Source organism: Eutrigla gurnardus, assembly GCF_963514095.1.
Source record: "Eutrigla gurnardus genome assembly, chromosome: 17".
NCBI lineage: Eukaryota > Metazoa > Chordata > Actinopteri > Perciformes > Triglidae > Eutrigla > Eutrigla gurnardus.
In genome coordinates this window covers 8,005,831-8,031,183 of record NC_139928.1, presented here as the reverse complement: position 1 = coordinate 8,031,183, position 25,353 = coordinate 8,005,831, and the positions used below count along the sequence as shown (strand labels likewise).

At 40.4% G+C, this 25,353-nt stretch overlaps 3 protein-coding genes across 3 annotated transcripts in view; 2 read left to right on the top strand and 1 right to left on the bottom strand.

The window, feature by feature from the left end:
- LOC311028478 (formyl peptide receptor 2-like) overlaps window positions 1–25,353 on the top strand; it is a 65,936-nt gene that overhangs the window by 3,348 nt on the left and 37,235 nt on the right. The window lies entirely within an intron of this gene.
- On the top strand, window positions 427–6,403 carry LOC311028477 (formyl peptide receptor 2-like). Its single transcript, XM_084033079.1, has 3 exons — window positions 427–563; window positions 3,149–3,329; window positions 3,988–6,403. The coding sequence occupies exons 2-3, from the start codon at window positions 3,156–3,158 to the stop codon at window positions 4,858–4,860; spliced, it is 1,047 nt and encodes a 348-aa protein (XP_083889205.1). The 5' UTR covers window positions 427–563; window positions 3,149–3,155; the 3' UTR covers window positions 4,861–6,403.
- LOC311027463 (chitin synthase chs-2-like) lies at window positions 9,617–24,117 on the bottom strand (the record flags this gene model as incomplete). The annotated part of the gene is made up of 22 exons (XM_084031486.1): window positions 9,617–9,697; window positions 10,357–10,441; window positions 10,557–10,771; window positions 10,892–11,002; window positions 11,428–11,492; window positions 11,613–11,647; window positions 12,525–12,699; window positions 13,109–13,378; window positions 13,460–13,639; window positions 15,310–15,478; window positions 16,798–16,913; window positions 17,245–17,445; window positions 17,988–18,129; window positions 18,249–18,350; window positions 18,525–18,699; window positions 18,817–18,978; window positions 19,115–19,216; window positions 20,288–20,471; window positions 20,761–21,637; window positions 22,002–22,190; window positions 22,518–22,653; window positions 24,092–24,117. 22 exons carry the CDS (start codon window positions 24,115–24,117, stop codon window positions 9,617–9,619), a joined length of 3,798 nt encoding a protein of 1,265 aa, XP_083887612.1.

Sequence of the window (25,353 nt, the reverse complement as noted above, 5' to 3'; positions counted from 1 at the left end):
GGAAGCGGCGCGTCCACACGCGTTTAAAATCGCCCCTGTGGACACGCACCTTGACTGCGCCTGGTCTACGAAACTAGGGCCCACTATATTTAAGTGTGATTCTTAAGTACCTGCATTGGTTCAGTAAATCCATTCATACTACTTTGTCTGAAGCCCTTCCCCCAGAATGTTTATTAATGACTGTAAAATGATTGACAGGCTAATTACAGTCCTAAGTATTTGATTCATTGATTGCTGTCGTGAAGTAATGTTGCCAAATCCCCCAAATCCCAACGTTGTTTTCCCAAGAAGTTGCACCATTTGTATTAGTGATGTGATATCTTCACTTCATCAGAAATGAGGAGTGATGACATCAGTGCCCTCAACTATAGGGGCTGTTTTTCTATTTCGTTCTCATTTTTTTAGTCTGGTTGAAGGAAGCTGTAGAGTTGCGCTTTCTTCTTCATTTCCCCTTTGAGCAGAGCAGCTTCCTTCTGTAATCTAAAGAAACAAAAACTCTGTACTGGTCTGCCTGCTGGATCCTCTTCTTCTCTGTTGAAGCTGAACTGCAATTGCTCCCACTGGTAAGGTCATTTCTAACTCTTGACTTATCACCTGCTTGGTCTTGCATCTTTATCCTTCATGTGCCACACTTTGTGGCATCTCGCTGGTTTTGGCTCCAACCGTTTGTGTCAGAGGTCACTATGTGTCACTAGGTTTCCTATCTCTGGCCACATGGATGTTTGTAGGTCACACTTCAATGTGCTGACCCCCTATTTTCTGTGCAAAAACATAACAACAACTAAACTGGATGAAACAGCTAACTTTCTGAACTGAACTAACTGAATAATGATTCATTTATTTTTCTTATTATTGTGATTGTGACAAAGATTTGATATGAGCATGAACAGAAGACTTATTCACCTTTGCACCTGGTGTAAAATAAGAGGACCCCGTAAGACCCTCGATTCCCTCTCCAGGCGTTCACAGGTTCAGCTCGAGGTAGTTTGATCTACTAGCCCCTGTTAACAGTTTGCAAAAGTACATACACCTTAGCATGCTCACCACTAATATAGTCTATGCACAAATCAGCTGTGGTTTATTCAGAGTGAGGGAGAGATTGTGAATCAGGCAACTTTTTCTTTATCTCTACATGATTTAAATACATATATGTAATCAAAACACCAAGCAGAAATAAATACTATAGTACTAATAATAAGTACTCTGCTGATTCAAAATAATCCAAATGAACAGTCAAGCATATACGCTCTTCTTCGGGTCTGTTTTCAACATCATGCATGCAGAAAATGTACAACTGTGGTCACAAATCTAATGGGTCACGGAAGTTGATGTAACACCTACGCCCTTTGAATGGACCACAACCATCGTCGTATGTGAAGTTGTCATTTTAGGGATTCGGCTCATACAGCCTTGACTTATCGTCTGGATCAGCTGCTTTGCACTTTAAAAGGTGCAATAAACTTTTTATTTTTGCCTTTAGTTCATGCCTTCAATCTATCTTACTACAACACCTACAGAAAAAAATAAACGTTAAAAAAAAATCAGAATTGGGCCAGGGAACGTGAGAGGACCAATGGCTTCCTGCAGCCGGCCTCCTGGTTCGGACAACATTTTCAAACCCGCACACAGACTCACGTGGTGACAACAATACCAGCAGATATTTATCTATTTAGTAAGACAGCAAATTAACACATTTAAGAGCTACATTACATATACTGTATACATCAAAAGTCTTCAATTATTTTCAGGCCTAGACCCCTTGGCTTATAGTGCCACGGTAGAGGGACCCCCTATTACATATCCTATAGAATTGTATTAATTATCTATAATAATGTGTAGTGCAGCATAGCACCATGTATAAAAATACTTTGTAATGATGCATGCGTTCATTGCGAAGCCAATAAAGTAATTGTTGACAGATTCATATATTTAAAGAACATATTTCTATATTGCCATTTCTACACAACAATTTACATTTGCTTATTATTACTAGGTAATATTCATGTTAATGTTTATTTTTGAACATTTTCGGTCCCCCTGCAGTAACTCTGCGGACCGGCCCCCCTATTAAAGATCTCTGGTATACATGAAGGATTTTCTGATATCTCAGTTGCAGTAGAGGTAATGGTAATATTAAATGATAAGGTAAAGCAAATGGTGTGAACAGGTCTCTCTCACACCCATAAGTATTTTAAGCAGCACACAAAGAAATGACACCTTGGGACATTCTCAGACGCTGAAGCACGATGACTCAACTGGGTACATCTGACTCGTCACGCACACACACACACACACACACACACACACACGCGATTTATTCACAAACCCACGTTCATTCATTCAAACTGCACCTGTGTCAACACATCTATTTTCATAGCATCATGCTTGTGTGTCTCTTGCACATTAAAGTTAAAATAAGATTTATCGGGAAGAGTTGGATGTTTTTTTCAGCCTTGACGTAATAGAGGAATTAACCCAAAAGCACATTTTTAAATTACGACATAGAGAGACCATCATGGGTTGAACATAATTTTCGTATCTTTGTTGTGCTGCATGATAAGAGAAAAAAACAGGAAGGAAACTGTTTTCTTTGTAATAAGGAAGTAGAATCTTTGACAACACTAATGGGATATTCTGTCCAATAGAGCAAATAAATGAATGTGGGTTTGACATGTTAGGTCATTTAGGCCGATACAAGTGACATCAATTGGAAAAACTGTCTGTTCCCTTGATGACTTTCTTAAATCTCCATTATAATCAAACTCAACCATGATGTTTATGCCAAACCAAGTTAGCACACAAGTAGTTGTTGCCTAAAGTGGATCCGTTTGAATCCACAATGTTAGAACATAGTGGGGCGTCATAGTTTGACGTGCTGGGCTACGCAGTTCTGTACAAAGTGTACCGAATGGTCTGACCCAGCGTCAGCCTGTGACGTATTGGTTGAACTATGTCATCTGAAAAATGTGGTTATTCCAGGGTACAAATGACTAAACTGTGCACACAATTAATCAAATGTTGTAATCCTATTTCAAACAATGCAGAGGTAAATAACTTCTAACAAATCAATCTAATACCCTTGTTGTCCATTATAGACAGGGCAGACATGATGGGTAGCGTTTTGATTCGTTTGTACTTTGTCTTCCAGCAACAAGATGTCTCTCAATGCTTCTATTTTCATTGGCAAGCCTTTCAAGAATGACCAGGAGGCAACCGAGTCCGTGAAAGCCGTCATGGACATCGTCTCCATTGTCCTCTATGTTCTGACCATCCTGCTCGGCATCACCGGAAACTCTATCGTCATCTGGGTGGCCGGATTCAAGCTCAAGGTGGAATTACAGACATGTATTTTCCTGAGCATCCAAGCATCCAATACAGCTCCAATTTGGTCTCACAGAAATACAGGAAATTTCCAAAACGTGCATTACGTGGTGGTGGCATGTAATGTGTTAAATTGATTTGTCCGCACCTTGGAAACAATGCCAATGGCAACTGGTGGATGTGGAAATTAAACATATCCACATGAATTATCAATGTTCAGAGCATGTGGAGTAGTATAACCAGCAGGAGGGGAGCTGAATGGGTGAAACACACACACACACACGTTCAACTATCAGACCTGTTTTTGTGTTCCAAATAATGTTGTCATTTTGAAGTTACGTTTGTGATGTTTTTGTGATGGTTAAATTGTTTCTGTGGTGCCGCCACATCATTTTAACACGTTACACACCCCTGCAACCATGTCATGTGCTATTAAGAGGTAATGGTAATTTCACTTTATCTGTTTTACCCATCAACCACTGACTTCCCATTTGAAACTTATTTGCGATATGTCAAAAGCAAATATAATCCGTGAAAAAAAAATCTGTAAAAGCTAACTCACGATGCGCTTAAGCTATAATAGAATGTACATTTCAGGACTATAACATTCTAAACTCTTTCTCCTTTATTTTTTTGTTGTTGTTTGCGTTTCTTCTTCCTCCTCAGCCAAAGGTCACCAACGTGTGGCTGGTGAATCTGGCCATAGCAGACCTGATCTTCTGCTTCACGCGAGTCTTCTCCCTCCTTAAGAAGCTCTTCTTCTCTTCTCAGTGGCCCTTCGGCCTCTTCGTCTGCAAGTTCAACGGCTTCTTTAAATACGCCAACATGTTCTGCTCCGTCTTCCTGTTGGCGGTGATTAGTCTGGACCGAGTGCTTTGCATCTGGCGGCCCATCTTCACCAAGCGACGGCGCACCCTGTGCGTGGCGAGGATCGTGGCCGTCTGTGTCTGGAGCGCTGCGACCCTCCTCAGCAGTCCGTACTTTGTCTACCGTCAGGTCTTCCTGAAGAACAACCAGAGCAAGTGCTCTTTGGATGGGCCAGAGTACGACAACAGCATCAAAATGACTCTCTTCCTCATCCGATTCACGTGTGGCTTCATGTTGCCTTTTATGGTCATTCTCATCTGTTACATCATGGCCGGAATTGGCATTCGACGCACCCGACTGTTAGGGAAGTCCCGCCCCCTGCGCATATTGGCATCATTAGTTGTGGCCTTCTTCCTGTGCTGGGGGCCGTACCACTGCCTCCTGCTGGTGAAGATGATAGACAGTAAGAACAAGGTCCTGGCCATCTGGCACCCTTTGGCGAAGGGCGTCGCCTACTTTAACAGCTGTGTGAACCCTCTGTTGTACTTCTGCATGGGGCTGGACAGGAGGATGGGGTTCAGTCTGGCGGGGGTGTGCAGGAGAGCTCTGGCGGACGACGTGGACGGACGGACGACCCTGTCCATTGACCGCTCTCTGGACGACAGCTGCGGGTCCAAACCCACTACTATCATGGTGGCAGGAACGGGTCATACAACAGTGGATGTAGTTTAAGGCTTACAAATACAGATAAGTAAATGTGGAAAACTGTTGGCCTCCGCTTTCACCTCCTTCACATCATTTGATCAGTAGGATGACAAGTTCAAATAAATCATATTTGACTGGATAAATCTATTATTACTTCAAGATCAGTCATTGAACATTAGTAAAATTCACATTCAAATTAAAAAAAGCTACATTTTGGTAATAAATACTACTTATTAACATATATTTGGCATAGAACAACAGATTGATACATACATCGCATGATCATATTTAGTGTTCATTAAGTTTTCATAGTACTTGTCCTGGCCAAACGTGTTTGAAGAAGGTTGGTAACTTAATGGGAAAAAGAAGGAATAGTAAAAAGTTAAAGTAATTTCCTTCCCTCCAAGCATCGGTATGAATGTTAGACAGCATCTTACATTTTTGAATCGGAGTTATAATGATGATGATGATGATGATGATGATGATGATAAGGTTGTGAGCAGGTATCTGGAATCAGTCTGCTGCTGAACATTCCAACACACAACAATTTTCAAATTATAATTTTCTTCATGTTGAGGTTTGCTTACTGTTTGTCTTCTGGATTTTATTTTTGTTGTTGTTTCCAATTCAACTCATCAAATGAATCAACCCATCCTCACTCCCAATGGGGATTGATGGGATATGGGATAGTCAAAAAAATAAAAAGAAACTGACTGAAATAGCGAGAAACTCCGAGTTCGGGATGGACGGGTCAAACAAACACAGGACTTTAACCCAGCAGACAGACATTTGTGCCCATGTAAAATTAAAAATTAACGTTGACTTATTTTACCATAGTTTTGCGACAAAACTTTCTGTATTTTACAAAACATGCACTAATTTTAGCCAAAACAACAAGCTTTTGAAGAAAAAAATAAATAAAAAAATCAAACTTTTAGAAAAACTACTGACCTGATTGGATATATGTGGATGGGCTGAGATTAGATTAATATTTTCCTTGTTTTTGTTGTTGTGTTTTGTTGCATGTGATAAAGTCACAGATGGAAAGTGGAAGTGGTGGTGAGTCTGTAGGAATAGGAAAGAAGGCAGAAGGTAGTGTGACTATTAAAAGCAAAGCCAGTAATAGCCAATAATAGCTAGACGCCGTCTTGTATCAAAGTATCCTTTTCTTTGCATATTTTCTACCACCAGAGATGCTAAACATGGCCTTATGAATGTAACTGATGTTAAGCTCAGTGCAGAAGAGGGCAGAGCATTAATGGCTTTTATGGGACACACGTGTAGATGAACAATACTAAAATTCAAGTTAACCAGCACGATGAACATCAGGCCTTAGCAACCGGCTTGTAAACCGCAGCTGTACTTACTCTGTATTACTGACGCATCACTAAAATACACACCTGTGCAAGCAGACTATTTAGTTTGAACGTTGCTCTTTAAGTTTGATGGTTTTATGGTTTATTTCTGTCCTGCAGCAGTATCACGTTAAATGTAATGAAAGCTCACGTTTCAGATTTCAGTACTCCTTGTCACACACACACACACACACACACACACACACACACACACAATAATATTCATTTGTAAATAAGATTATAGAGGTACTGTATTATGAAAATAAAAGCTTTACAAGTTCCATGAAATCTGTGTTGTTGTACAATGTGTGGACACAGATGCCAAAAGCTGGTCGAAGATAAGTAAAAATGGCGTTGACGATAGTAATGCTTTTATTAAAGGTCCCCTATAAAACTGATTTTCATCAATTTCACACAGCTGTCAGAGGTCCAACAACACTGGATTTGATATGCATTGCCCCAAACCCATCCGTAGTCCTGAATTTCAGCTGTCTAAAAGTTGCTCAAATGAGCTCTGCTGAGAACAGGCTGTTTCTGTGCCTGCACCTTTAAATGCTAATGAGCTCTTTCTGTCATCGCCTACTTAGAGAGCCACGGAGACGATGCTGCTTACGCTAGCGGCAGAATGCGCCAATGTTTACGTGGATGTATTGCTATGGCTCGCCTATGTGTCGTTATGTAATGATGGGAGCTGAATCTGAACAGCCTGTCAGAGCGCCGTTGTACCAGTGGGTGGGCTGCAGAGACCATGCAGGAGTCGCTTGTTTTCCTCATTCTGGGAGTTGACAGGCTCAGGGAGGACCAGTTTAAAGGTGTAGAAACCAGAGAAAACCTGTTTTTCATAATATGGGACCTTAAAGCTGTATATTCAGCTTCTGTGGTCCTAGATCATAAGTGCCGTGATCATAATATAGTATTTTTCATGTTTGCTGACATTCTCTCCAAAACAGCAACTTGGCTCAAATCAACAAAATATTGCCTGCAGTGTCACTACTCAAATACACAACTTAAGAGGCAATGGCAGAGTCTAAAAGCTTTATTCCGTAACACAGGCAGGGGTGAAAAAAAAAACAGGAAGGCAGGGAGACAAGGCAGAGGGATCATACAGGCAGGACACAACAGGCTGGAAACACTGGAAAACTAGGCATAACACACAAGACAATCTGGCAGAGAGTTGGTGAATCTAGGCTGGTATATAGCGAGTGGCTGATGAGGCAAATGGTGCTCAGGTGTGGGGAATGAGCTGATTGCTGGGCTGATGGAGTCAGGACCTACAATGTTTGTAATCAAGCAGTTGAACCAAGGGCAAATAATATGAATGAAAAAACAGTAAATCATGATGAATTTGTGACATGCAGGGAAGCTCGACCTTGAAGATTAGTTGACCTTAACTAAAACCAACAACTGTGAAATACCAGCCTGTTCTCATTCCCCAGTCAAAAGACCAAACGCTTTATCACGACACTCGTCTGATACCCATGCACGAGGCACCTTTTAGCGTCTGTATGAAGGAAATAACCAACTATGATGTTATTCCTAAACCTAACTCAGTGGGGTTTTTTTGCCTGAACTTAAGTGATTTTGTTTTAATTCACAAAGTCAACAACGTCTTATGTATTAATGTTAAGAATATTTTGCCTCATCAGTGTTCAACATCCGGTTCCGTCTCTGAAAAGCTGAAATATGAGACAGGGAGTGGATGTGACACTTTTCTATGTATTGTGAAACCTCAAAACCACAATTCAAGAGCAGAGTAGTAAGAGCCAACATACTTATCACAGCCACACACAAAAAAACAGTTCTCACTCATGTAAAACGTTCTTCTCTCTTTAGCTAAGTTCGACGAATCTGAGCTTCTCATTATTGGGCCCGAAAACAACTCAAAAGACTATTTTAAATTACTACTTAATTAATACTTACTTAAATTTCAGCATCACGTCATAAGTCGGTTCGATGCTGTTTAGTTTTTTTTACTGATGGAATAAAGCAAAAATCAAACCAGAATGTATCCATTCACGTTTTTGTATGTTTCGTATGTTTCTGTCTTGATTGTAAGAAAACATTTAAAAAAAAACAGACATCAGATCTGGTGAGCTTGTTGAATGTTTTAATATCTAAAAAGCCTTTTCTTTAAGTTGATCATATCTTAGCTTGACTGGTTGAGGTTTGCTTTCTTGGTTCTTAAGTGAATTGCATTTGTATTTTGTTATCGTTCTTTTGTATGCACTTTGCATCCGGAAATTGTTCTTTTATGTTCATGTAAAACATGTAAAAGTGTTTTAATTCAATTAATTTCTAGTGTACCTAAAAGAGTGTTTCAATCAGCAGAACATGACATAAACATTTTTTGTTTGATTCAAACCAACATGATAAATGAATAATTATTTAAATTAATTTCTAGAAATTCGTTTTTTTGCATACCAAAATACATTGTTATTCATATAGATGTTTTAACCACTGGAAACACATTAAACAATAAAGAACCTGATTAATTTTGTCTTTATTGTAATATGTACATTACATTTTTTTTAAAGTAATGTATTTCCAGCTATATATAAAGTGCATGTCAACCTTTAAGATATACCATTAAAATTAGTTTAAAATATTCAAGACAATATTAAACAGAAGTTAAATAAAGTACTTTAATGAGAAGTATATAGCCTGTAAATATAATTGAATGGGCTGCACGGTGGTGTAGTGGGTAGCACTGTCGCCTCACAGCGAGAGGGTCCCTGGTTCAATTCCCGGGTTCCTTCTGTGTGGAGTTTGCATGTTCTCCCTGTGTAAGTGTGGGTTCTCTCCAGGTTCTCTGGCTTCCTCCCACAGTCCAAAGACATGCAGGATGGGGATAGGTTCATTGATGACTCTAAATGTCCCGTAGGTGTGAATGTGAGCATGAATGGTTGTTTGTCTCTACATGTCAGCCCTGTGATAGACTGGGTGTACCCTGCCTTCGCCCAATGATTGCTGGCATCGGCTCCAGCCACCCCATGACCCTGAATACAGGATAATCGGTAGAAAATAGATGGATGGATATAATAAGAGTTTCTCCTCTTCACATAGTTCAAGTACAGTTTAATCTTCAAGTTGCATTGAATTGGCAGTGAAGTGGCGATGCAAAAGCATCAAAGTAAAAAAGAAAAGATATTTCAGGCAAAACACAAGATCTTTTGATTTTTGAGTCGATGTGTCAAACACTCGTTCGTTTGACACATCGACAAACTCAGACAATGATCTATCAGTCAATTAACATATTTGATTTACTGCTGTCGCACACGCACACGCACACACACACACACACACACACACACACACACACACACACATACACACACAGAGTTTCAGTGAAGCGTCATCAGTTATATGAGAAATGCACCTAGTCTTGTGTCATTAACAAAGCTTTTGCTTGTGTTTCCATCCATCATGGTCTACACCAGAGTTCCGTCGTCGTTCTGGTTTCTCTGGAGGCCACTTGGAAACATGTCATCGTCTTCTTCGTCATCCATGACCTGCAGGGAATTCAGATAATAAGATCACACAATGCCGCCCACGCCTGCGACAAGAATTTTGCACAAATTACTTGCCAACAACTTTTCCGGTCTAACATGGCGTTGTGTACGACGCTGTCACCTTAAATTTTACGCACAGTTCTTTAGGTAGCTGTCACATTAATTGAGGGGCCACAGGTATGTCACTCAGGAGATAGGTCGAACAAAGGAGAGGACATACAATAAAATACTATAAAAGCCACACATTTATTTGCAGGCAAGTATTTCACATTTTTGTGTTGTGTGAGTCGTAAAAACAAACTGTTTGGGTGGCAGAACGTACTGAAGGATTTCCAGTATAGTTACACCCCTAACGTAAACCGATGTTGGAATTTTGTTTTGAAAAGAGACTGTCTACATGTAATGATAGGAAAATGACGCAATGACACACCCGAAACTGATACTATAGGGGTAAGTGAGGGTGTGTCATTTGATAATAGAGTGATTGATCATCAATGTTGTTATACGTCTTCAGTGGGATACTCAAGTGGCATCCACTTTTTAAAAGAAATACAATAGATCTCCAACCAGTTATAGTGACCCCAGCAGTAGAAGCACTAGTAGCTGTGGTAGTATTATAAATACTTCTGTAGTAGTAACAATATAGCTGTTGTACATACCTGTTTCGGTGGCTTTTCCGTTTTTTGTTTTTCAGACACTTGCTCTGTATCCAGGAAGGCAATATAATGGATCAGTGTGAAAACTCTGAAAGAAAACAAGAGAACAAGAAAGTTAGAAAAAAGTCTTTCTGCACCATGAACATAAAACACGGTTGTAAAAAACAACGTTTGATTTGACCTGACAGCAGATGAGTGGTTACCTGTGATACAGCATGGCTATGAACTGGATTAAAACCAGGAAGATGAAGGACAGGATCAACATGAAGCCCAAAGGGTCGATTAAGATGTACTCTCCAGTGAACTCTAGGTAGATGTCGACTTTTGGCACCTGGATGAAGATGGACTGTTCTAAGAACTGGAGAGTGAAGGTTGCTACAAGCCAGAAGGCGTTGCAAATGAAGTAGACGAAGGTAATCTGAAGAAAGAAAAGAATGGATTAATTTAATTAATATTTTGTGTTCTTTAATTGATAACATGGAAACACGTCATCATACTTTCACCAACATGATGAGATTCAATGCTCCACTGTAGTTACCTTGTTTCTCAAGTCCTTGAGTTTATCAGACATTTTCTTCTGTTTCTTTTTGTTCTCGGGGAGAGGCTCCAGGTATTTGGCCGTCAGCTCTCTGAAGAACTGCTGTTCATCCTTCAGAGACATTGAAATAAAAGGTTACAGAAGTCTGATTAAGGTTGGCAAAAATATTCAATACTTTTGCCATAATTAAATGTGCATGGCGAAATCCCCAATAACGAAGCCGTTGAATTCATTATTGTTGCATATTGAAACACATCAAATTAGGACAACAGCTACACACATTTTAACACGATTTTCCAGAAAAGATTGACCCAATGAAATTACATTTCAACTTAATGAATGCATGTTAAACATCACAAGACTAAACACTTCTTTGTTCTGATATCTCTGACTCCAATAATCATAGTGTCACCAACATTTAAGACATCTATACAACTAGAGTTATGATTACTTTTCATCCCAATTAAAAGGAGGGGGACAGACGCGATCACACATCATCTCTAAGACAAAAAAGACAAAAACAAGAAATTTGGCACCTCGTCAAGCGTTTCCTCATGGAGGCGCATGTCATAGGACAAACTCTGTAGTTGCGTGACCCAACCTTGAGAAAGAGAAAGAGAAAAAGAAGAAAATATTACGCAACATAAAATTGTGTGAGTCATTAAGTTTTATGACCTACTTCAAGCTTTATGTTGCATAATTCCCTCATATTAGGACTTACTCTGGTTAGGGCAGGTGAAAGCAGACCCCCCTTGCCTGAACATGAAGAAGAAATTAGTGTTAGAAACAAACAGTACAATGAGAAATTTCAGTATAGCACTGTCACAAGTTTCTCCAGTCACTCATGATATCTGACATTAATTTACTTTGATGTTAATGCTAATTGTAAAATACATATTTCTACGCAGACGCCAACCTCTGGTTCCAAAAGGTGAAGCCATATTGAATTTCCTTAAACCTGCATTGGCAACTTCTAGTTGTCTATGAGAAATTGACCCTACTTCTCACTTGATTTATTACCTCAATAAATATTGTAAACATGAGTTTATGGGCTAGTGTCAATACAGCACGGTGATCGTAAATTATAGTCCCATTAAAGTCAATAGGTGATTAATTATGGTAGTAATTAGGGTAGGGCACCATGTGATTGACAGGTCGCTACGTTGGGCGGTTTAGATGTTGTCCCTGTTTTGGTCTTACAATTGTAACCATTTCACAGTGCTTTCATAAGAGTTAATGTTAACATTTAAGTCACCTAATAAATGTCTTATTGTGCCTTGTGCTTACCCTCCACCCTCTTTCACTTCTGGTTGCAAAAAAACAAGATGGCTACGGCCAAAATGCTGAGCATGAGGCTTTAAAATGGCAATCAATGACATTACAATGACTTGATATAGTTTATTATGTTACACTGCAAATTCCCAACTGGCAGTGTTAAAGTATCTAATATGCGCTGTATAGAATATATTTCTATTATTTTCTACATAGTTATTTTTAACAGTAATGATTTGCCTTTGCTCTTGTAGATTTTAATTTCCCGCTTGTGCTTCTGCTTGCTTTGTCTTGTGTGAGGTTTACCTTACTAAAAAATGCTTGGTTGAAAACCATTCAATGGTCCACCAACAGATCTCACCTCTGCTGTGCCACAGACATCCCCGGATCCTCCACAATAGTGTTTTGTGGTAAAGGTTCAGCTACTGCTGCCTCCGTGGTCTGGATGTCCTGGTTGAGGATGAGCTCATCTTCTCTTCCTCTGAGTCGTCTGCAGCATCTGGCCAGCCAGAAGAACCACTTGGAGGGGCTTTTGTCTGCAAGAGCAAACGTCACTTTCAGCTCAGCTCAAACATACAATGGAGCAGCATCATGCAATTAATAAATAGTAGGAGATTAAATGAGTAAATAAATGTTTGTGTCAAAAGGATGTTTTTAGAAATCAAGTGACATTGATTACACAATCAAAAATTCCCAAATGTCTGTAAGAATCTTGGACACTATTTTGATGTTTTCGCTGAAATCGTTCGATAAGTACATAACTAATTATATTAAAGGTACATGGAAGTTTGAAAAAAGTTACTGGATCACTCATTAATCGGCCCATTGTGGCTCAACATTTCAAATAACTAGCAATTTTATTTTGGGGTGTTATCACTCTGGAATTGCATCCATGCACAATCATTTATTGTGTTCATTTTCTTTCAAATGTCAATGACTTATCACCTTTCTGGGCTTGAGTTTGTGGGGCGGCAGTTGCGGGTTTGGCGGCTGGCGTCGTCTCCCTGGTGCCCCAGGACACGTTGTTCATGTTGACCATGGAGTAAATAGCCAGCAGCATGTAGGTGCTCGGGATGCAGATGATATAAATCAGGCCGAAGCACAACAGGCCGGCCTCCTGAGGATGCATGATCGCAGTGATGATGTAAAAGCTGGCAAGGCAAATGATGAAGAGGCTGCTGGGAGTCAGGATGGTTTGATCCTTCACCATGTCGCCTGATGGAGGACAAACAGATGGACGATGAAACCTTAGAACCTAGAAACTTTTCAAGCGTCAACGGCTGCGTTGCTTCTTACCTAATATAAAAATAGTTGATACTATCATGAGGAAGGCGTATAGGATGCTCATGATTGCGGCAATTTGAATCTGAGTGTCTGCCTTGATCTTGAAGCAGATGCCGAGGAAGATAGCAGGAGGTATCACAGCCAGAACCAGCGCGCCGCTCGGATGGATATCAAACAGCACAGTCAAACTGCCTGAATGATTGACAGGAAGCAAAGAAAATAACCTGTTTTACAAGCGCATTCCCCAAACCACATCCTTATTCATCCACATTCACTATTAACCTGCACTCGATGTGTAAAACATTGGCATTTCAATTCATCGTTATGGAACTGAGAGAATCCATTCAGGTGTGGATTCATGTCTAATCCTTTGTAACAATCACCTGGTCTGGTTCAACGTTATCAACGTTACCACTTGGGCAGGGTTAGTGTGTTTGATAATTAGCCACGCTATAGTACACTTTAGCGAACACTAGGCTTGGTTTCATGGCTGGCTGTTAAATGTGCGTCAGTTTTGACAGCAGAGATCAGGGTTTCTCTTGGCTCTTGGCCTGGAGTAAATGAGAGGGATAATTGTTTCGTTGGTTTTATGTGGTTTGGCTCCACTCACGGCCCATCCCTTTGCTCCACCTGAAGCCTTTTTATTTGTTAGGGCTGTCAAAATTATTAATTTCTTGGGGGATGGGGGGGTGAGTGGTGAGTATGAAGTAAGCAGCTCCAGTGAACTTAAGGAGGAGTTTTTGACAGTGTTACAGCTGTGCATGTAGCAGTTAGCCCCGACATTAGCAACTGGCTTAGGGATAATGTTTAAAAAAAATGATAATAATAATGATCTTTTAGGCTGGGCTGAACTTTAAGGTGGACCAGCACTATTCTCCTTTCATTTTTTATATTTAATATTTCTTTGAACTGTGTAACTGACAGCAGGTTAAACAGTTATCTATTAATATACCTACTGCAAACTCTGCTCTGTTTGTATCAGGAAAACCCAAAGTCGGTGTTTTCAAAGTTATTGTTAGAACTGTAATGGTATTATTAAGTACTCAGCAAAAAGCCTACTGAAATGTAAGTACTTGTACTCGGTGTGATAAAAAGTGGTATCTGTGCATCCTTATTTGTAGAGGCTTCACATTCTGGTGCATATACACCTTCTGTCTTATACAGAGAAAATTAAAAATGTTTTCATATATATATTTATGAATGGTAATTAATCTGATTGAATGCTGAATCCATTAACAGCCCTAGTCATTTTGTGTTGTGCTGTGGAGCAGCTAAAGCTCCTCATTCTGGAACATTGTGTTCTCTGAGTACACCAAACAAAAAACGGCATCAGCAGTTTAGGTGCTTGCCTTTCTCCTCGATGCCTACAGGGTACTAACAGTGATGATCCAAACTAAGCGTGTGTCTGTGGTCACCCACGAGTCAAACGGAAATATTTTTTATGATATTCAGGTAATTTGCGGGAGTTAGTTCAAATAAAATGTACACATATAAGTTAAATATTCCCTAAAGGTTCATATAAATATTTAAGTTTGTTTTTTGGTTGAATGAGAAGATGTAGCGCTTGCTGACCACAGATACATGGACATGGTTCGGGTAGCTATAATTTTGTCTTGGTTAATATTCAGGCTTTGATATTCACGGTTGAATGACAACATTCGGAATTTGGGACCATAATTCCTGTGAACCAAAAATCCTAAACCTTACACTGTTTCGTAACTCATTCAATATCCTACCCTGACAATTCAGCTGTTATGCTTTCATTTGACAAAATAAAATAGCAAAAGCTTGAACACATTTCCATCGTGGTCCTGCTAAGCTTTTTGAAATTTTGTTAATATAAAAATACAAAAAAGGCGAACCTGCAATCATAAGGATGATAGAGGAAGGGGCCAGTATGGACGCGGCCAAGCTGAAGAGCTGGTAGAGCAAGTAGACTCTGGACATGGATGGGTTCCTCTTGGAAATCAGCGTGGCAGAACCCAGCAAGTCCACGACGTTGGCCATGGTGGACGGCCCCCATCGCCGACGCTGAAGATTACAAGTAAAACAGTAACATGTTAGATCTGGTGGCCACAGTGAAGAGGTTGAAGAGACAGTGTGTTTCTATCACAGTATGGAGACATACAATACTGTAAAATTAGGTTTATGAACTAACCATTAAAATTATTGATCATACTCTTTGTAATCACTACAGGTAGGACAAAAACAGATACAAGGTGACTATAAAGCTCAATGTTACTGCCATTTTCATGTTAACTCAGAGGCAAAAGCATGACACAACCTGCTTACTGTCATTTAGATGTGAAATCGACGCACAGTGGAAGGAAGAGAAAACAGTTTTTCGTTGGTCGAGACAAAGCTAATGAGCCAAGTTATGTAAGAGCATAATTAGAACGTAAGATTGACCTACATCTAAATTCACAACAACATAATTATCAAGACAATGTTAGGATTATCGTGAAAATTCTTCTTTTTCTTTTTGTCCTTCTTCATATTGACACACTTAGGCTACCTAGTAATTATCTACTTGGTAATTATGACCACAATAGAGCAGAGTTATTTTCAGAAACCAAAACTTGGCTCCGGTGCAAAGGGACTGTTGCTTGACATTTTAATAACATCTTTCACATTCAAGCTAAAAGAAAGGCTTAACATTGTTCTGCTGATGACCTGGTCCATAAAGTTTTCCACAACTGAACTTATGAAACCTTCAGATGCTTGCAACATCAGCTGCTCAGCATTTCCCCTGAGAATCTGGTTCAAAGTGCGTTGCGTAACACCGTCTGCAACGTGTGTCGATCACCGCTTTCCCATGCTCGTACCAACTCGTCCACATTGACATTTGGCCCTTGGCATCACTTTCTAACGTGCTGGGCAGCCCAGCAGGATAAAGGGCCACTACACTCGCAGAAAAACACTTGCTAGGTCTCAGAATAATACAACCCGTTCTTTCAATGCAACAAAACTACACACAGGTAGGTTTAGGACAAGAGCGTGGTTGATGTTAACTTGACTGACTAAAGACTATCACTGATGAAACAACATACAGTATCAGTATTTACTTTTAGTTTGTATGGGACACCAAATCTCACTTATTGTACAATGCCAGTATCTCCGTCTACTAATGTCGGGATGGCTTTTATGATGGAGTTAGTTGAAAGCCTGGTGCGTCACATATGGGTGCTAAAGGGTGAAAGCGCGTTGGTATGTGATGCCCCAGAAATGAGAACAAGGTGGTCCTCCTGAGAAGCGGTACTTCCACAATAGCGCGCTTGGTGTTAGCATAGCACGATTAAAAAACAAAAATTACAATTAGGCTACATAAGGTTCTGAGAGTCTGTAATCACCTGGTTGTAAAACTCTTTAAAGTCCTCCGGGGCGTTCGTGTAAGAGTCTGAGGCGGCGTTGTACTCCACTCTCCATCCTTGCTTCAACAACAGAGTACACAACCAGCGGTCCTCACCTGCAGGGATCACAATCAGAAATACTTGATTTATCTCCAGGGGGACATTTCTACGTTATAGTTGCTCCAGGCAGAAAGAAATATAAGAACAAAAACAAATAAAGGACTATGTCAAATGTAAATAAAGAATAATGTAAATGATAATGTAAATCATGTACATTAAGCTGCAATATATCACAAAATAAATGTAGGGAATACAAGGAGATTTGAGACACACCATAAACTATTTTGTCATCTTTTTTAACTTCAGGTTAGCTAGCTTTGGTTTACATTGTGCACATTCAGTTCTAGCAACAGATCAGCTGACTGCTCCTGTGTTTTTTTCAGCTACCTTGGTCATACTGGATGTAGTGTTGAGCCTTCGAGGACTTGACGGTGTATCTTTTCATCACGTTGTCGTCCATCAGCGCCGACGCTCTGAACAGGCTGAAGCATCCCGGGCTGCACAGCACGCAGCCGAACACGTGCTCTGCTGTCTTGTGAAGCCAGTGGCCTACTGCGTATTCAAACTTCTGGTACCACACTAAAGGACCTGCCAGGGGATACACAAGTGTTACTGCATAGGCCTGCTGCTGTAGAAGTCAAAGAAACTCTCACAAACAGATACAAAGTGGGGATACTCTTGAGGCAACGGTCTGACAGTCATTTTACTTGTATTCACTTTTATTTTTGTTGCTACAATTTAAATCACATCCATTAGGGAGTCCAGCTTTTTACTTTCCATAGAAATGAAGCAGTGTGCCATTTTAGTGCATGGATTAATGTTGGGTTTTTTAAAATACATTTTTATATTTTATATATCAAGATGGCTATTTGTGTGATACACCTGAAATTCTTTATTTAAGTTTTAGAAAGGGTAGGGAAATGAATTTACTTGTGCCTTCTTCTTTTCAAAAGTATAATAATATTTTGTTTTTTGAGAATGTGCTTTTGTGAAAACGTCTAACTATCCACCAAAGTCATTTTTTAGATTGTCTGATTTTTCTAATTGTTTGCCTATTGGTCAGGTAAACGTCAGACTTCTATCTGTCCACTTGTGTCTCTGTCCCTGTCCTTTTATTGCTTTTGACCAACCTGATCCGGTGGGGTGAATCCTGCCACAAGCTGCCCCGACCAGCGGATACAGTTTCAGACGATCGATGAGCAGCATCACAGCAGTCGGCTGGAAGTCCGTGTCCCCATCCAAAGCTAGGATGTAGGTGTTGTGCTTCTCTTTCTGCAGAAACAGACAAAGTTTGCTCTGTTTTACCATTTTTAATATAACAATATTGTTATATAAGCACTGGTTCATGTGTCCATTCAGCATGACCATGCATGCTTTTTCTCCAGTCTCACCTCAAACTCTGTTTTCAGCTCCACCTCGTCCTCCCCTTTCCCCCACCTTTTGTAATACTTGGTCGCGACTTTCCAGCCCAGGAGATAGTACAAGTACATGACCTGTAAAATAACAAATACTGTTCAGCAAACACAGAGACAGAGAAACACTTCAAGCAACCCTATCTCCTAAAAATGACATTATATGTAACTGCATCTGAAGGTAATTATCTGATATTTTAAAGCTATTATGTGTTTCGAACTAAAATACTGATCCGTTGCATCATTTTTCATCACCTGAGACCATCTTTTCTTGTGGCGAATGAGTGTCTTGTCCTTAAAGTGAACCAGCAACCTGTTCCCATGAGGCATGATGACCACCAGACGCCCCCCGTACGGCGTCGTCATGATCATCTGATCAGGGATCTGCTGCTGCTTTGTGAAGAGGCCATCATCCATGTTTATGAAGATGCTGAGGAGGATACAGAGGATGAGGGACTCATTCATTTAAAGTGCTAATCTACGAGATCAGATGTGAACTTTGATTCATTCTATTGTGCTTTGTATAAATAAAGCTTGAGGTTTTTACCTGTAAACTTCTCCGATAATTTCCACGAGGATCTCTGCGTATTCATTGAGGTGGCGTCCCCGACTACCAGGAACATCTTTAAAGGCGTCATCAAAGTAGATATGGGCTTCAAGGGTCACGTCACTTGTTTCTCCTTCCTTCTTGGGCCTGTACTTGTCCATTCTGGGGAGTTGCAAAGAAGGACTCAAATAATCATAATGAACTTTCTAAGGCGGTTGAGGGCAGTTGGGTGGGGCTTGGGGCAGCCAGGGACAGGTGATTTATATCTTGTTTCTGTTTCCCAGGCAGTGAAACTTACCGAAATATTGAAATAATAATATTCATCATCTCGTTGTAGTTTTCATGCCACATGGTTGCACAAAGGAACATCTTCACCGGGTCTAGTGCTCTGAATCTGGAACTGAAATTTTTTGAGAAATGGGTTTTAATCTCATATGACAATACTTGCATGCAAATATTATGTGTCGAGAGCTTTTGTTATGAAAGGTATGCAAGGAGGTTTGGCCTATGGAGCCTCTATGTTGTTGCATTGTAATTAAAGGCACAACTGCTAAAGGCATAGTCGCAGTGTGAAAGTTTTTTACCCTGTGCTATTCGCGTTTAATGTATTTGTATGTATTCAAAAACAACAGAAACATATATTTTATATATTTATCAAGGATTTCACAAGAACAAATATCAAATCATAAAAACACATCTGGGTGTTTAAAAGCCTCCACACTTTACAAAGTGAATCCAGTTTATGTTAAGGGATTGTTTCAGCACAATGTCTGGGCCCCAACTTTGGTTTAACCTGTTTATTGTGTTGGAAGCTGATACCAAAGTATTTTAACCACAGTCACAGTTTTGTTGGCAGGAGTCCTTGAAATATTTAGGCTACATGGTAATTATGGAGCTTCTTTTGGTTTGCAGCATTTGCATAAAAGTCATGACAATTCAAATTAAATTAGTGGTTGTTAGGGAAATTAGTGGTTGTCAGGTGTTGTGCAACCAGTCACCTCACACCTACCCGTCGTGAAATTACAATTAAAAATAAATGAGAGATGTTATATAAAGAATATTTAATAGATTATTTGAGCTTTTTAAAACTGAGAAATACAGAAAACTGTTGAATCTCCAATAAAGTGCTATGATGATGATAATTTCTTGAAGATTTGACAAGTGTGTCATTGGAAAAGGTTTGGAAACAATGACTGAAACAACTCCACCTGCACACCAAACCTGCCTACTACATTGCTTAATGTTATTTTTCAAAACATGAGTAAAATACAATAACATAAATTCCGGCCTTCTTTATTCCAATTTAATCCCACTCTTAAACTAGCCAGAAATGTAATTTAATTCCGTGCCTTAACCATTTTTAAAGGTCCAAACTCAAAAGGAGGACCACAAACCTCACTTTGTAGGGCATTCCTGATCTTCCCTCAACACACACACACACACACACACACAGAGAGAGAGAGAGACTTACAGCGTCCGCTTTTCAGGCGTCTGGATGTCGAATCGAGCATTAAGAAGCAGCGACTGCTCTAAAAATCCTCCCTCATAAAGCCTCCGGATGAACAGGTCCCGAGTCCTCTGGATGCGATACAGACTGAGGTACCAGAGATGGAGGGTGGCCAACACAAGGCCGAGCCACCAGGACACTGCAGATCCTGAAGAAAGGTGATTGAACGGATAACTTTACTGCATTTATTCTTCTGTGACAGATATTTTTTTAAACAATACAGTACTGACATTTAGTGTTTTTTTCCCACTTCCCTTGAACTAAACACACCAGCTTCCCATAATGCCACAAGAAGAAGAGAAAAAGAGAGCATCTTACAAAACGAGGGACTTCCAAATTTACTCAATACATTTAGTCAAAAAAGAAATAAAGAATTTGCAATAAAAGCTTGTGATAAAAATGTTACTGAGTTGATGTGCAGATCTACAGTTTTTTACCTGTCAATAAGCCGATGTCAGCTATCTTGGACATGTCCAGGAAGCACAGGGTGTGTGTAACATCCAAAACCAGACTCGGGAACACGCTGCCGTTGAGGCTTTGGTTTCTTCCATCTACAACGTAGGCGCAGTAGCCCGTGAAGTTGACTGCGGTCCCGTTCAGACTTATTCTGTAGTCTTGATAGTAAACGATAACAGGGACAATGAAGATGACCATGACGGCCAGAGAGGCCAGGTACAGGGGCAGGATGAAGCATCGTCGCAGGGCGTGCATCTTGCAGGCAACCAGAGAAAACCAATGGCAGAGTGCAGAGGAGATCAGCTGGACCCCGATGATGATGGCAATAATCTTTGTCTCACGCCTCGGGATGGACGTCACGATGTCCCAGTCCATTTTGTCCAAAGGGATGTAGGCTCCGAGCACACAGGCGGTCACCAGGATCCTGAGCAGGCTGGAGAGGATGTGCAGAACGTTCTGGCACCTTGTCATATCTCTGCACAGGTTCCTGAGGATGTTGGAGCTGCTGTTCTCACTGATCAGTCTGAAGTAGCTCTCCCACCAGTTGAAAGACACCAAGAAGCACCCACCAACAGCGAGACCCACCCAAGTAGCCATCTTGATATCAGTAGGATCCTTGGTGATGTATAAGAAGAGGAACAGGACGTAACCAAGCAAAATGAGGATGAAGGCAGTGATGGACGGCAGCAGGAAGCGGTTCCTCTCTTTGGCGGAGCACTGACTGATCACTTGTAGGAGCGAAGAGAGGACGGCCACGCTGCTCAGTATCGTCACGTTGGTGACAATGTCCAAGTGTGGCATCGCCACGATGGTGAGAATCGCTGCACCTAGAGCCACCAGGAACTCAAAGAACAGAACCTGAAATTGAAGAAGCAGAAGTAGAAAATGGAAATATATATATATATACTAAAAAAAAATCTGTATTTTGTTCACATTTTCTCTTTCAACATCAGTTCATCTTTAGGGCAAAAGGGTTTCTTTGTATAGTGTTTTGAGGGATTTGTGGTCTTTATTTGACAGTTTTAGAACAGAGAATGGAAATGGGAGAGAGAGCCGTATGAAATGCAACAAACATCCCAAGGCTGGAATTGAACCCAGGATGTAGCCGTAATGCGAAATGCACTGTAAGCACTCATCTATGAAGGCGCTTTAAAGGGTTTTTCCAGTTACTCGGTCAGAGGTCAGGTTGGAAAGAGGGGGACAGTTGAGGAATATTTCTCACCAAGGCTACAGTGTTTCTGGCGGGTATCCTTGAGGATTTGTAACAAGCCTTCCAGAGGCTCTTCTGTAAGAGAAGCACGCTGGAGGCGATGAGAGCGCAGCCGACACACAGCAGAGCGACAGGTTTCTGTCCAGCTGGGAGGGTCATGGTTCCTTCGTTGGCCAAGGTGATGAGGAGGAGGAAAGACGTCTGGGACAGAAGAAAGTCGAGTTAAGACAATGAATGAATGAAAAAAGGAAGTAAATACAGACTGATAATACAAATGATTGCTTTGTTAACATTTAACTCTTAAACTGTGAATGTATGAGATTAGCAGATTAATAGTTTAAGGAATTAATAAAATATGATTAATTCAGTTTTACACAAATCTATCACAATAACAGTGACTATAATAATGCTGATTTATAAGTGAAGAACAGATAGAATGAATATATGATCAAATTCAGATCATATTTGTAAGTGAACTCTGAACTGCAGGTCAAAACATATAGACATGTTTTCATGTATAGAACACACCTTGCTACACAAAGCCGACCCAAACACAATCACAGCGAGCGCACAGAGACAAACAGTCTTCAGTAGTTTGAGCATTTTCCATGGCGTCCGTTCATCTTCAATGGCAGGGAGCTCTCGGCAGGTGTCCCACGGACTCCTACACGAAGACACCAAGACGTCAGACTATCAGGTGACTGTGGCTCGTAAATCAGATGTGTACTTCGTAGGAAGTTATGCTCTGCATGTTTGTTGAAAGATAACATGTTGCGTGACTATGTAGCGTGACTAGGTAGGACAATTTGTTTGGTAATTCAATATGTTGGAAGGCACAGTGACTGTTCAATAGAAAAGTTCTACATGGGTGTGGAGAAAATAACATCATGGAAGGCAATGAAACAATGAAGAAGGGTGTTTAAGGGAAACACAAGACGTGTATTCACAAATCTATAAAATGTAAAAAAATGTTGTGTAAACATTGGAATGGTCAAATAGACCTGTATTTCTGTAGAGCTTGTAATATAGACACCACTGCAACATGATCACTTCCTCTGGTTTTACTATTTATAGGTTTGTGTTCAAGTAAAATTAACATATTTGCTTTATTCTATTAACTACTGACGCCAGCTTCCATGCATCTTGGCATCTCTCCAGCAGTCTCTCACATTGCTCCTGGGTGACTTTAAGCCACTCCTGGTGCAAACAATTAATCAGCCTGTCTTTATTTGATGGATTATAATCATCAATCTTCCTCTTGATCAACCCCACAGAGGTTTTCAGTGGGACTCAGGTCTGGAGATTGGGCTGGCCGTGACATGGTCTTGATCTGGTTGTCCTCCATCCACACCTTGATTGACCTGTCAGTGACCTTCACAAAGACAAATCTGCCCAAATCCAGTCTTCCTGAGGACCCCCAGATCATCATGTGTGAGACACTGTGGCTTGTAGGCCTCCAGGTCTCCGTCTAACCATTAGACCACCACGAGTTGGGCGAAAATGAAATTTGGACTCATCAGAGAAGATGACCGTACTCTAGTCCTCTACAGTCCAGTCCTTATGGTCTTTCACAAACCTCAGCCTGGCTTGTCTTTGTTTCTCATTTATGAAAGGCTTTTTTCTGGCTTTGCACAACTTCAGTCCGGCCTCTAGGAGCCTGTTTAGAACAGTCCTCCTTGTGCACTTCACCCCGGCTGACATTTTCCATCCTCACTTGATGTCTTTGATGTTTTTATACTTTTTCTTGTTAAATGGTCTGGTTCGGGTGATCAGCTAATCACTACCTCATTAACTAGAATGAGGTCTACCTGTGTTGGAGTGGTCTCTTATTTTTGTTCCAGCTGTGTGTGTGTGTGTATATATATATATATTCTGAAGCTAATGATTTTTAATTTCTCAATTAATTGATTAAACAATAACTGAATAATACATAATTGTACAATCTATTCTTTCAAGAAAGATTTTCTTCCATAATCAGTTTCCAGCGATAATTTTTTTTTCCAGATGCATTCACCCATTTTTTACTTAATCAAATCATGGAACAACAACAACTTCAAAACGATTTTAAATTCAATTTGTAAAATATGAAAGTATCAACTCACTTGGGTAAGGTCTTTTCTTCATCCATGTTTCCGACTAATGCAACAAGTCAACTGACAATTCCTATGCAGACGTTAGTCTACTGAAGCCAGTGATCTCTTTTTATACCAATCACACTGTCATTAACATGACAGAAGTGGAAGCATCGTTAAATGGCAACACCCACAGTGTGTGTTGCTGCAGGTGAACAGCCAAACAAGGTCAAAGGAAACACACCTCGTTATCGGGCTGTTATGCTGTTAACATGAAACATGGACTGTCCTTTTTTTGTGCAAAATATAAATATAGATGTTCGTCTAAATGCAGAAAACAAGATTTTCTTTTAACGTGTGGATATCAGAAAACTGATTATAAAATAAATACCCTGGCCTCCAAAGGGTTAAAGGTGTAATAAGTATCATATTTTATCAGAATTGCATTTTTAAGAAATTAACAAACTTTATCAATAGAATTCGGGTTCGGGTTCCTTCTGTGTAATATCACCTTCTTCCGGACATGCTTCCGGCTTTGCTACAGTGCAGACGCTTTTCCTCTTTGCTCTCACCCCTGCCTGCGATTTTCTGCTATTTTTTGCTATCTGCTTCTCCTCAATAAGAAACAAAGAGCAGCAGCTGCTGGATATTTACAAAACCAGTGGGATTATATTTTCTTTGAGATAAAACGGGCATTATTCAATATTTTTACGACTTCCTCAATGCTACGCGAGGAGACCTACCAAACAAGATAAGCCTGAGCCTGCTAAAGGTAATTAGCAGAAGATGCCTCCCTTCTCTACGGAAGATTACCATAAACTCCTACAGAAGATTTTACTGCTGGAAACAAAAATGAATCGGTTAGAAGTAAATGTAGAAGTGAATGGACTTTGTGGGAACAACACCACTCTAGCACTGACTCAAAACAGTGGACAGGAGCATGCTAGAACCCAGCTAAGTAGCAATAATGAAGCTATGAAGAAACGGGAGGATCCTGTACACGGTAATAAATCTACCAGCGATAATCCTCCCTGGAACACACTTGGTGCGAAGCCAAAGAGAAGACCATTTCCCTGTGACATGGGAGAACGGATATCTGGCAGGACCCAGCGCCCCGATATCTGTGATCTGACCGGCTGGCCTGCGTTACCATCTCCATCCAGGCACAGCGCCTCCTCAACCCCACTGCCTCGTAGGACACAGCAGCGGACAGCTGGGGAGAGGAGAGCTACCAAGAAACCTCCCCAGCAAACAACTGTTCAACTAAAGAACAGGTTTGCTCCACTGCTGCA